Genomic DNA, 13,506 nt, shown 5'->3' on the forward strand with positions numbered 1-13,506 from the left:
TCTTACAGCATTCTGCAGCGATACGCCATCCCATCTGGTTTGCGGTTAATGGGACTATCATTTGTTTTTCAACAGGACAATGACCCAACACACCTCCAGGCTGTGTAAGGGCTATTTGACCAAGAAGGAAAGTGATGGAGTGCTGCATCAGATGACCTGACCTCCACAATCACCTGATCTCAACCCAATTGAGATGGTTTGGGATGAGTTGGACCGCAGAGTGAAGGAAAATCAGCTAACAAGTGCTCAGCATATGTGGGAACTCCTTCAAGACTGTTGGAAAAGCATTGCAGGTGAAGCTGGTTGACAGAATGCCAAGAGTGTGCAAAGCTGTCATGTGTAACCTTTATTTAACTAGGCAAGTCAGAACAAATTCTTATTTACAATGACGGCCTACACCGGCCAAACCCAGATGACGCTGGGCCAACTGCATGCCGCCCTATGGGACTCCCAATCACGGTCAGTTGTGATACAGCCTGGATTCAAACCAGGGAGTCTGTAGTGACACTTCAAGCACTGAGATGCTGTGCCTTAGACCGCTGCGCTACTCAGGAGCCCCTGCCATCAATTATAAAATATATCTTGATTTGTTTAACACTTTTTTAGTTACTACATGATTCCATATGTATTATTTCATAGTTGTGATGTCTTTCTTCACTATTATTATACAATGTAGGAAATAGTCAAAATAAAGAAAGACCCTTGAATGAGTAGGTGCGTCCAAACATTTGACTGGTACTGTATATATTTCTAATTCTTTTCCTAAATTCCTTTTTGCATATGCTTATAGGCACCATAAAAATGGACATTGATTAAAATTGAATGAGTTGTTCACATTGCAATGTTTTGAAATGTGGGCATGTATTTTGAAGGTTTCCTTATTACCATACGAACGTGACGTCATATATATTTTTTCTGCTGTCCGAATACTAGTCCAGCTAGCTAGCTACCAACTCAGCTATCTGGTGTCTGATAGTCATCACTGTCTAATCATGGGACTGAAACCAAATTCTGCTCTAAAGGCGTCGAAGACATTGTTTGTTTTACTTTCTCTGTTTACATTTCTTTTAGTGGGTAGTCAAGGCGAGAATACTGCTATGGACAATGTTGCTACTGAGAGGAGGGCTGAGGAAAGCCATAGACAAGACAGTGCCAACCTTCTTATTTTCATAATGCTCTTAACTCTCACTATTTTAACCATTTGGCTGTTTAAACACCGTCGCTTCAGGTTTCTACACGAAACAGGACTGGCTATGATCTATGGTGAGGACCTTCGTGAACTCTGTAGCTAGCTAGCTAACGTTAGCTATATAATGCAGAATGACAACACTGAGTGAGCTACATCCTCCAGTTCATGTCACATCGTTGCAAGATGGAAATGAAATAGCATGCCTTGGCTTGCATGCATTATGCCCATATTAACTTGTACTTGCTATTTCTTGATAAGATGTATTTGACAACACTTTGTATCTGTATGTCTGCCTGACCTGTATCTGACTGGCCTCTCTGTCCACTCCTCAGGTCTGCTGGTGGGGGTGATCCTTCGTTTTGGGGTTCATGTGCCACGAAATATGAACAATGTGACTATGAACTGCAGTGTGAATGCCAGCCCAGCAACTCTTCTGGTCAACGTCAGCGGACGCTTTTATGAGTACACACTGAAGGGTGAAGTCAGCACCGTCAAGGGGCATGACGTGCAGGATGATGAGATGCTCAGGAAGGTACAGTACTCTTTCACTCACTGTCAATTTACACACACATTACCAGCAGACTGGATGGTCCTAGACCTGGATGGTAGTCTACTCTGAAATGGTCTCCTTTCACTGTCTCCCAATCATGACCACTGATGGCTGAAAATACTTCATAGTCATCATATTACTTTTTTCCAGATCAGTGGTGTAATGAACGAAGAGTAGGGAAGGGAGCTATTTAATACTTTTGTGACAAAGTCTACAATCATTAACACGGGCTGGATGTTGTCTGATAAGCTTTGAGCTGCCTGCAGAGGAGCGATTCGGCATAGATTGTGTATAGATTGTTACAGTATGGGTTGATTAGTTCTCTAACTTTTCATTATTTTCTGCAAGGTGACCTTTGACCCTGAAGTATTTTTCAACATTTTGCTGCCTCCAATCATCTTCCATGCTGGCTACAGCTTGAAGCGGGTAAGATACTTCATGGATTGAAGACTGTGTGCTGGCACCATAGAAAAGTCTTCTGTATACTAAACTGGAATACTATTTTGTTGTCTCCCCTACACCTCCATTGTGTTTCAGCGACACTTCTTCAGGAACCTGGGGTCCATCCTTGCCTATGCTTTCATGGGGACAGTCATATCATCTTTTGTCATTGGGTGAGCCCATTTCTTTAAAACGGTCAAAAAGGTGGTTCAGTGTTTTAACTAGTATTTTTTTTTTTTGCAGCGGTCGCAAAGTTGGCATGGGGGGGGCTTAGTAGTGGGCGTGGCCTATGACAGTCTTTGTTTTAGAGCTAATTTCCTGCTATTCTACACATTTTGCCATGGGGCAGAGGGAAAATGTTACTGTTTTAAAGCTAGTTTCCTGCAATTCTACACATTTTGCCATGGGACTGAGGGAAAATGTTACTGTTTTAAAGCTAATTTCCTACAATTCTACACATTTTGCCATGGGACTGAGGGAAAATGTTACTGTTTTAAAGCTAATTTCCTACAATTCTACACATTTTGCCATGGGGCTGAGGGAAAATGTTACTGTTTTAAAGCTAATTTCCTACAATTCTACACATTTTGCCATGGGGCTGAGGGACAATTAGCAATTTTAAAGCAAATTTCATGCAATTCCACACTTTATCTTTGGTTATGCTGTGTTCTTCTATCTGAGTGACTCAGACATTATAACAAAATCAATAGGGGCCCCATGCCATGACTATGCCATGTATACTGCAATTCAGCTTTTACAGTGCCTTTAGAAAGCATTCACACCCTTGATGTGGAATTATGTTTAGCACATTTTTACAAATTAGTTAAAAATAAAAAGCTGAAATGTCTTGTCAAGTATTCAACCCTTTTGTTATGACATGCCTAAATAAGTTCAGGTGTAGAAAGTCACAAAGTAAGTTGCATGTGCTCACTCTGTGTGCAATAATAGTGTTTTAACATGGTTTTTGAATGACTACCTCATCTCTGTACCCCACACATACAATTCTGTAAGGTCCCTCAGTTGAGCAGTGAATTTCAAACACGGGTTCAACCACAAAGACCAGGGATGTTTTCAATGCCTGGCAAAGAAGGGCACGTATTGGTAGATGGGTAAAAATAAAAAGCAGACGTTGAATATTCCTATGAGCACGGTGTAGTTATTAATTACACTTTGGATGGTGTATCAATACACCCAGTCACTACAAAGATACAGGTGTCCTTTCTAACTCCGTTGTCACTGCTAAATGAATATAGGGGAAAAACAGGTTATTTTGGAGTGGTTTCAGCTTTGTGTTATAGCACAGTGGTTCCCAACCTTTTTTGGTTACTGAACCACCAACTGAATTTTGCTCTGCCCGGAATACCCCTGAAGTACCCTCTCATGCATTTTGGGAACCTCTGTTGTAGCAGACGGAAGTAGACACACATTTGTGGGTGATTTCCCATCAACTAAAAGATTCAAACCTGTTGAAATGATGAACTAATAACGGTCTTGGGTGAAACATTATGGAGTCTTAAAGGAGGCCTGGGTAAAGTCAAAATGTCATAAATATGCCAACTTTGATAAATTATTTCTTAATTATGCTTTTAGATACACATTTCAAATATATGTCGACAATCCTTTCTACAATGGACCTTTCTATGGATTACATTTTGCGAAATTCCCCCTAATAGTGGTATTTTTTTGTTCTGTTTACGTGATTAATCACTATCTTTTCTCTTACAGGCTGGTTATGTATGGCTGTGTGACATTAATGAAGGCGGTTGGGCAGTTGGGAGGGGACTTTTTCTTTACTGACTGCCTCTTTTTTGGTGCCATTGTCTCAGCCACAGACCCAGGTAATCATCCTCACCCTGACTAGCATAGCCTATACCAGGGCTATTCAACTCTTACCCTACGAGGTCCGGAGCCTGATGGTTTTCTGTTCTACCTAATAAATAATTATGCCCACCTGGTGTCCCAGGTCTAAATCAGTGCCTGATTTTAAAGACATCCGCATGCTTCCCATCCAAATCAGTTCGGAACAGTTTGTGCGTATATTGTGACGACATTTTGTGAAGTTTTTGGTCTTCAGCAAGGGTTTTTCCAGCTGTTCATGCACACAACATTTTTTATCGAGGCAAGCCGAAGTTTGTAGCCAAAGTTGGTAGTCGAAGTCTACGCCCCTTCGTTTGTGATTGGTCAGCAGTAGGAATTATTCAAGTGTTTGTTGTCATTCAATGAGAGACGACTCATTTTCATGCACATTTTTTCACTTGTGAATTACTGCACCAGACATCTCAGTTATATGTAAAATTGCGCCACTAAGATCTCCTCGGCACAAACGTCAAAATTATTGACAGCTTTCTTGAGTTATTTTAGATTAATTCTGACTCTTGAGGAAGTGTATACTGGCTACGGCATCTCAAGATGGACAAACAGTACTATTGCCACTTTTTCAAATTTTTCAAGCGAAGGTCTTTTTAAGGGGGTATGCGAGCACATGTTCGCCTAGCCGAGTCGAAGCATGCTGAATCCTTTAGAGGGGAACAATGGAAAAAAATCAATGCAACTGGCTTCGAGGTCTAGAGTTGAGTTTGAGGGGCCTATTCTGTACACAGTGCTACAATATGCTTTAGCTGTAAACTCCATTGAACAGTTTTATTAACTACTTTAGCCTTTGTGTTAGCGATTTTAAGCATTCGGATTAGCCCACATTGCAATCATATGGAGTGTATGTATGTGACGTTCCTGCTGTTGCTCCCACAGTGACAGTACTTGCCATATTTAACGAGCTGAAGGTGGATGTGGACCTGTACGCCCTGATGTTTGGAGAGAGTGTACTCAACGACGCTGTGGCCATAGTCCTGTCTTCGTAAGTCTCCGTCCTTTTCAACATTTCAATGAGCACCGCACACACAGTAACATCACATTGAGCACCTCTCCTCATCTTCTTGTCTATGTTGTCCAATCCTGTCACTTTCATTGGTGTTTGGAGATGTGTTGACTTTGTGCAGACACTAACCCCACCCCCTCACATTTTACTGGCCACCTGTATACAGAGTTCTTCTGCATTACGAAAAGCAGAGCAGGCAGGCCCGGCATGGCCATGGAGAGACCACAGCATTGGTAGAGGAACAGGGGATCCCCCCTAGGTGGGCTATGGTTATAGTCTGCCTCACCCAGCTTTACTATACCACATCCCCCCCTGCTACTTTAGGTTACTGTAGGCTCAGCAAATTACCAGCTAATGAAAACAGGTCCTTGAGTAAGGCCTAAGTGGTTACAACAACGGACTGTTCTTATGTTGTGACCCCTACTGAAGACCTGCTCAGCACTGCAGATGGCGTTGTTTTTGGTACCTTGTGTACTTATTGATAGTAAATACCAGGCTTAAAAGTGGGCGTTGTGGAAAACATCATTCCTCTTCTAATGGAGTATGCGCTGGTGATTTGCTGTTCAGGTAGAACGGGTGTAGCTTTCGTGTTGGTTGATGACCTTTTTTCAGTGTGTGTAGTTCTCTGTTAAGTTTCTCCATATTGCTCTTGTTTGCTGTGCAGGTTATTCGCTGTTGTGGTCGTTAAGAGTGTGTGGAACCCAACTGTAGTCCTTGTAGGGTTTACAATCAGCGTCTTTCTTAATTCTAGATTAGAAATTGAATTAGCCTATGCCAAGTCAGACCTTTTAGTCAATCTGTTCTCACACCATTCAATGATCAAGAGACCTGTGTGGAGTGGAGTTGGGTTCCTATAGGTTGGGATTTATTTGACAAATGATAATTTCCCCCTCAGTTTTGGAAGGAGAGGCTCTTATAACTGTGTTGTAGGCATAGCTGCTAGCTATGTAGACATGGTAAGCACCTCCCAGACTTTTGTGCTGTAAATACAAAAGATGTGGGTCGTTCCACGAAATGAGTCCCTTTTGGGTAGTGTGACTTGGTTGAGAGAGAAAAAAACTATAATAAGTGCCAAATAAAGTAACAGGGTTGATGATTTCATCTTACATTGTCAATAAATCCACTTGTTACAGGGGAATGGAAGCTTGTTGTGTGCAACAGGAGAGGCAATGGAATGTAACCTTCACAAAAAACGTTACATTGCTAAGAAAATGTCTTGCCTGACTATCTATGGGTAACAAGGTTGACGTGTTATGCTTGACTCACTCAGTTTTTCACTACAAAACACCAGAAAATGGCCAAAAAGATTATAACCAGCTCACCTGCTTTTACACTATGATTTGACTATTATTTCAGTGTTTCACCACATCAAAATGAGAGTTCTATTTCATATAATCGCTGAGTCACCCCGTATGGGTAACGCATTCGTTGGGCGTGATCATTAAGGAACTCCTATCACACAACGTCTGTCATAGACAGACAGGAGCGACAGCCAATGGGGGGACTCCGCACCTTTAAGGCGCTGTCGCTCCCTCATCTCACTTCCGTTCTTCCTTATGAGGTCGTAATACTTCTTCATACTCTCCTTAGCATCGACTTTGGGCTACTGCTTTCCTGCTAAACTGTTCATAGGCGAACCCGTGAGGATTCACTGCCGAGCGTAGGAATTCAGCTACTTTTTTGGGGGATCATTCCCTTTCTTTGCTCTTTTCCAGAGGCTCTCTGCTTCTACAGGTCCTTTTGGACAAGGGAAAAGCTTTTTCCACTATACAGGTGTATTTGGCTGCCATCTCTGCCTGCCATATGAAGGGTGCACATCGCCTACGCCCAGTACCCAAACAGCTAGTCCCACCCTGGGAACTTTCTGTTGTACTTTAGGTACTTTTACAGCCACCGTTGGGGCCTCTGGAAAGCGAGGACATTTTCTTAGTCATTACATCCACAAAGCGGGTGAGTGAGCCGCACGCTCTGTCAGTTTCACCACTCATGCCTGTACCTTGCCCTGGGATTATCCAAGGTTACGTCAACCTAAACCCTTTTTTGTGCCTACCGCTGTTTTTCCCCATGAAGGAACAGTGTTTCCACTGCTTGTGTCCTGTGCTTGTTTTGCGCTTCTTCATGGACAGGAAGAGAGACCAGCTTTTTGTGTGTTTGGCGCCTCCCCACGTAGGGAGACCCATTTCTCGCCAAGTGTTTACCCTTTTGGATCAGTGTAGGCTATTATAGGGCATATAATAGCAAGGGTTGACCACCTCTGGAGGGCTTCAGAGCTCATTCTACCAGAGGTGTGGTTGCGTCATGGGCATAGTTTATGGAATCTCTGTTCAAACAGATTCATGCAACATTTAGAGGAACTCCCCCTTATTCCTCCATAGGTTTTACCGATCTTGCCGGCACAGGTGTGCAGGGAGTCGGGACCTCTGAGAGTTGAGTTGAGTCTGTCTAGACTTCCTGGCTTCGGAGAGTATGCGAGTGCTATGGGAGTTGGCAATGTCCCATACTGAGTGACTAAATGATTATTTGAAATAAAACGTAAGGTTACTTAACCCCAGTTCTATGATTAATATGAGTGAGGTCACACGGCGCGTTGCCCTTCACGCTCTGCGTAAGGAAGAATGTATACCTGTAAAAGTGAGGTGAGCGGGAGCAACAGCTCGACTGACATTGTATGATAGAAGTTCCTTATTGACGTCCACACCATTCTAACACAGAAAATATGCTGGGGAGCCAGGCCCAGCCAATCGGAATGAGTTTATCTCCACAAAAGGGCTTTTATTAGAGACAGAAATTGTCCTTTGTGTGTATGGAACATTTTGGGGATCTTGTATTTCAGCTCATGAAACATGGGACCAACACTTTAAATGTTGTGTTTATATTTTTGTTTAGTATCATTTTTTGGATTTTTTATTTTTTAAGGGAACTATTTCACTCATTGTCATTTAATTAAAGGTCATATTTCATGTAAATCTGGAAACACTGGACAGTTACTTTCAAATGAATCACTTATCAGATTAAATAAATAATTTTATGAAATGACTTTGTCAAAGCAACAAAATAACTAGGGCTTTACAATGATGGTGAAAACTTGGAGAAATGTTTGGGTTAAGTGGGCTAAAATCTTCCTAGAAGTCAGAGGATGCACAGAGAGATATGTCAAAATGCAGAATTTTGGCACTTTAGCAAGACTTTATTCAGATTTATTGGAAATTCCATATATTAAATGGCACTTCATTTAAAGGGACACAAAAGGGACTTATTTTGTGGAATGACCCATATACAGATGTTGCAGAGATACTGTATCTTACTGATGTCTTCACATTTTCCCTTTTGCATTGTAAACATGTGAGTTGTTAGTAGTAGAGCCTCCTAACGCTTACACCTGTCTTTGGCTCCATGTGTCTGCACTGGTTACAGCTCCATAGGTGCCTATCAGCCAGCCGGGGACAACAGCCACACATTCGACGCAACAGCCATGATCAAGTCTTTTGGTGTGTTCCTCGGGGTCTTCAGTGGATCCCTCGCCCTTGGTGTGGCCACCGGAGTCATGACTGCACTGATATCCTTTTGTCACCTTCGTGCCAGAGGATGGCATTCATTCAAAAGAAAAGCCTGTGAATTTTATAGATTAAAATAATTGAAAGTCTGCTAATCTGCTTTATCTAGGCAATTTGCCGTTTTTTAAAGGCATTACAGCTTCTATTCTCCAGGAGTAACGTGTTTGCTATGTTATTGTATTATCTCCTCCTTGAATGTTGGGATGTTTCTGTGATGGATTGAAGTTCTCGATCTGTTCCTTGACCTGTCGCTCGTCACGTCACCAAGTTCACTAAACTGCGTGATTTCCCCCTGCTGGAGACGGCCCTCTTCTTCCTCATGTCCTGGAGCACTTTCCTGCTGGCCGAGGCCTGTGAAATGACTGGTAACTAATGCAGTGTTTACACACACACGTACACACACACGGTTTCAAGCTTACATAGGTGAGTCCCATGTCACATGCTGATCTGTGTGGACTTTCTCGTGCAGGTGTGGTGGCCGTGTTGTTCTGTGGGATGACCCAGGCTCACTACACTTTCAACAACCTTTCTCCTGACTCCCAGGACAGGACCAAACAGGTACTGGAACACATACCGGTCTATTTGCCTTAAACCATGCTGTAGGTATTTGTTAGACAATGCCTGGCCCAACATTTGAATTTACATTTACGCTATTAAATTGTTTATTTTGGTTGATATTGTTTTTGTCTCTCGTCCCAAAGCTATTTGAGCTCCTGAACTTTCTGGCGGAGAATTTCATATTTTCCTATATGGGCCTGACACTGTTCTCCTTCCAGTCCCATGTGTTCAACCCCTTGTTCATCATTGGAGCATTTGTATCCTAAAAAACAGAGAGAGAGAGGCAAAATGTTTTTGTTGTTTTTTATACAGCCAATGTAATATCTTTAATTGTAACTGCATGTAGTTTCCCCATCCAGAAGCCACTTTCCTTAACTGCTGTCCCCTACCAGATTGCAGTATTCCTTGGCAGGGCAGCCAACATCTACCCCCTCTCTTTCTTGCTCAATTTGGGCCGTAAAAACAAAATTGGATCTAACTTCCAACATGTTATGATGTTTGCAGGTAGGAGGCTGTCTGTAGTTGTCCTGTACTAGAAGGAGTTGAATGATTGATGATGTCTGTAGATCATGTTTGCGGTGTAGTTTTCTCTCATTTCACTGTCCTCTGATATCTGTTGATCAGGCCTGCGGGGGGCTATGACCTTTGCCCTCTCCATCCGGGACACAGCCACGTACGCCCGGCAGATGATGTTCTCCACCACCCTCCTGATCGTCTTCTTCACTGTGTGGGTGTGTGGAGGCGGCACCACCCCAATGCTCTCCTTCATGAGTATACGGTGAGTCTCACCTAGATGTCACAACTTTCACCACTAGTTTGATCATTATGCCTCAATTAGATAGATGGATGTATACCTCTACTGTATGTATTCTTACACATTCTCATCCATGTGTTTGTGCTAGTGTGGGAGTGGACTCGGACCAAGACAGCTCAGTAAGTAACCAACCATCTGATTGTCCATGATTCTGAGATTTGCTTCTAAAGGACAGCAGAAGTCGGTTTACAGGGTAGCGTTGTGTGGACAAAAGAATAGGAATAGTGCATAATTGGAGATTGTGGTTGTACCGTTATGGTATTACAAAAGTCACATGCTAACTTTTATGTCTTTGAGCAGGTGATTGTTTCGGATGGAACGCAACATAGGAACACCAAACATGAGAGTGCCTGGCCTTTTAGAATATGGTACAATTTCGACAATACGTATCCTTTATCTGCAACATGTCACACCTAAAGCCTTTAGAATGTGGTTGTGAGTCATTAGATGAAGCCATAACAATCCAGTCTTCAACTTGGACCAACCATTGAGGAAACAGTGTTCGGTGGTGATTATCTGCGGTATATTGGCCATATACCACACCCCCTCGGGCCTTATTGCTTAATTATACACTAGAGGCCACTCTTTGAATTTCCTTTGAAAAGTGAAGGCAAGTCAGTTCATGTGATACACATTCCTCAATGAAAATATGACAAGGCACTAAATGCCTTTTAAAGAGGTTATTCCTTTATTAATGGTGATTGGGTTCAGATTACTATAATTAAGCAATAAGGCCTGAGGGGGTGTGGTATATGGCCAATATACCACGGCTAAGGGTTGTTCTTATGCACGACGCAACAGGGAGTGCCTTAATACAGCCCTTAGCCATGGTATATTGGCCATAATATCACAAACCCCTGAGGTGCCTTATTGCTTTTATAAACTAGTTACCAACGTAATTAGAACAGTAACAATAAATGTTTTGTCATACCTGTGGTATACGGTCTGATATACCATGTCTGTCAGCCAATCAGCATTCAGGGCTCAAACCACCCAGTTTGTAACAGCGTTTAGAGTCCCCTGAGGATTAGATACCTTGACTGCAGCCTTCTCCAGCTACCTGAAACCCCTGTTGACTCACAGCGGCCCACCCCTCACTGCCACCCTGCCTGCTTGCTGTGGCCCCTTGGCTCGCTGTCTCACCAGCACTCAGGCATATGAGGTGAGTACACGCACGCACGCACGCACGTACGTATGTAGTGGTTCATGATTCCTTCTCTCTCTAGAATGAAGGGCACCAGCACAATGATGACTCTGACGAACTGGTCCTGAATGACGGCAATGCAACCATGTATGGTGATGTCACAGTGAGCACCGATGCATCGGGCACCCGCACCACCAACCATAAACACCTGTCTGCCTCCACCATGGGCATAACCTCGGAGGAGGCCCTGGACCAGGAGCTGGCGTTTGGGGAGCATGAACTGGTCATCAGGGGAACACGTCTGGTCCTGCCCATGGACGACCCCCCTGAACCCACTGTGACCCTGCCCCCTCCACCCACCTCCCCCCCGCCTTTCTCAGATCCCTTCTCCGATCCCTTTTCAGATCCCTTCTCCGATCCCAGACGCAACAAACTCTAGAGGCCAAGGGCTCCCTTTTTCTGTCTAGCCATTCCTTGGTCTTGAACAACCCCTGCTTTGAAAAGCAAAATGGGTTGTGTTATGTGGTGGTCTTTACCCATGCCTGCCTCTTTCTCCTCTGCCCATTCATGTATTTGTATATTTTAAAAAGTACATCCTATATTTATTTATGTATTTATATACTCTATGTATTTATATGTCAAGGTTTTCATTGTTGCCCTTACCCCACAGAGTCGTTGGGGGTTTCAAGAGCCATGCTTCCTTTCTTTTTCAAAACATGGAAACATAAATCTGAATTTCAGTGGTGATTTTTATGTCATGGGAGTAGTTTAGGGTGTACTTTAGTTGCTAGTAAGTTGTGAATAATAAGTTTCACTCAGTTCTCCTACCTGACTGCTACTGGCTGATGTGAGGGTCATTATTTAAGTCAGAGGCATCTGTATTGGGGGCTCCAGGATGCTGAACTGTTTTAAACAAGTGCCTAATTATATATATTTTTTGCAATTTATGCAGATTTGTACATATTCATTAATAATTTACAGTAAATAATTTGGATTATAATAACTTGAAACCCAGCTCAGTGTTATACCAAGACCCTACGGAATACAATGCAATATTGTACTATGAACCTTTTTCCATAAATTGTAATATTCATTAGTTGTAATTGATTGATATACATTTGCAAATGAAGCCTGGTGGAAATGATTAAGATATGTCATTACCTTAAATGAAATATTGACATTTTCATAAGCAGATTTCTAAGTCTGGAGATTCCTGTCACCTCCACTCTTGCTCTGTGAACGACAAGGCCCTTAACTATAAGCAGATGCCTTGATACTGAATCTAACGACCTGAGCAGAAAGCTGTGGCGAAGGGTTTGGTACAATACTGTACAGAGCTGCTTTCTATGGACCCAGTCCAGGCTGAATGTGTGTATGGGCTCTAAGACACCTAGCTGGAACTGTCACTCTCTGAGCTCCTGCTATGCAGGATTAGTTTTTGTTTTCAAAGAATTATACCTGCCGAACCCTTTCTTTCTCAGTCAGGTGGGCAGCAACTATGAACAGAGTTTTGCGCTTTATTACATATCATTTGTTTGCATTGTGATCTTTATTTAGATTGAGCCACTTGAACTTATGTTGAAAGACCTGACTAGAATGCAACCCTACCACCGACAGTAGCTAGAGTAACCACATGTTATGAATGCAATGGTTCATATAGTCTAAACTCTAACTGGAACTAATCTAGTCTGTAAATGGGATTGTAGTTCAGCTCAGATATTTAGCATAGTAACTAAAAGCTCAGTTGTTAAAGTAGCAGCAAATTCAACCTGAAAAGGTGAGGCAGCCTTTACTTGTTCCAACAGTATTTGGGTGTATGATATTGATGTAGCTATATTTTGTGAATAGTTTGTTTTTGTTAATGAAATGTGAATTCTACAAAATATAGTTAATTTGGATGTGGGGAGAGACAAAGTTATGAAAAGTCTCAATGTACAGTAGCCTAAATACTAAATATGTGAATCTAATGTGAATGAAAATAAATGTTTCTATTAGGCTACAAATTAATTTGGGATGTTTTTTTTCTTCCTGTTTCAAGTACCAAATCGATGTAACTTTTGTATTTATTTACAAGTATGTTATCTGTAACGTGTTGTATTTCACAAACACTTCCTTTCAGTACTCAACGTATAAAGAGTAGTGGTAGCCACATTTAAATGGACTGATCAATCAATATTTCACCCCAATAAGTGGTTCATCGTTCATTCAACCTTTTCCTGAAGACTTGGCCAATAATATTCTGCATGGAAATACAATGCAGTTGGGTTGATTGGAAGGCAGTCGTATCCTGTCCTGATTTTCCCCCTGATATCCTGCCTCGATGAGTGGTTTGTGCTTTTGTAGGGTACATTTACTGTAATTGGCTATATCCTGCTCAGAAG

General features: G+C 42.3%; 1 protein-coding gene across 1 annotated transcript; it reads left to right on the plus strand.

Moving 5' to 3' along the window:
• Window positions 1-902: 902 nt before the first annotated feature.
• Window positions 903-13,132, plus strand: LOC106563705 (sodium/hydrogen exchanger 6). Its single transcript, XM_014129520.2, has 16 exons — window positions 903-1,263; window positions 1,522-1,721; window positions 2,088-2,165; window positions 2,277-2,353; window positions 3,906-4,018; window positions 4,929-5,034; window positions 8,470-8,611; window positions 8,869-8,974; window positions 9,079-9,167; window positions 9,311-9,424; window positions 9,560-9,671; window positions 9,792-9,945; window positions 10,070-10,100; window positions 10,282-10,367; window positions 11,038-11,143; window positions 11,208-13,132. The coding sequence occupies exons 1-16, from the start codon at window positions 993-995 to the stop codon at window positions 11,562-11,564; spliced, it is 2,142 nt and encodes a 713-aa protein (XP_013984995.1). The 5' UTR covers window positions 903-992; the 3' UTR covers window positions 11,565-13,132.
• The last annotated feature ends 374 nt before the right edge of the window (window positions 13,133-13,506 follow it).

The sequence above is a fragment of the Salmo salar genome, chromosome ssa11 (assembly GCF_905237065.1).
Source record: "Salmo salar chromosome ssa11, Ssal_v3.1, whole genome shotgun sequence".
In the NCBI taxonomy this organism is placed as follows: domain Eukaryota; kingdom Metazoa; phylum Chordata; class Actinopteri; order Salmoniformes; family Salmonidae; genus Salmo; species Salmo salar.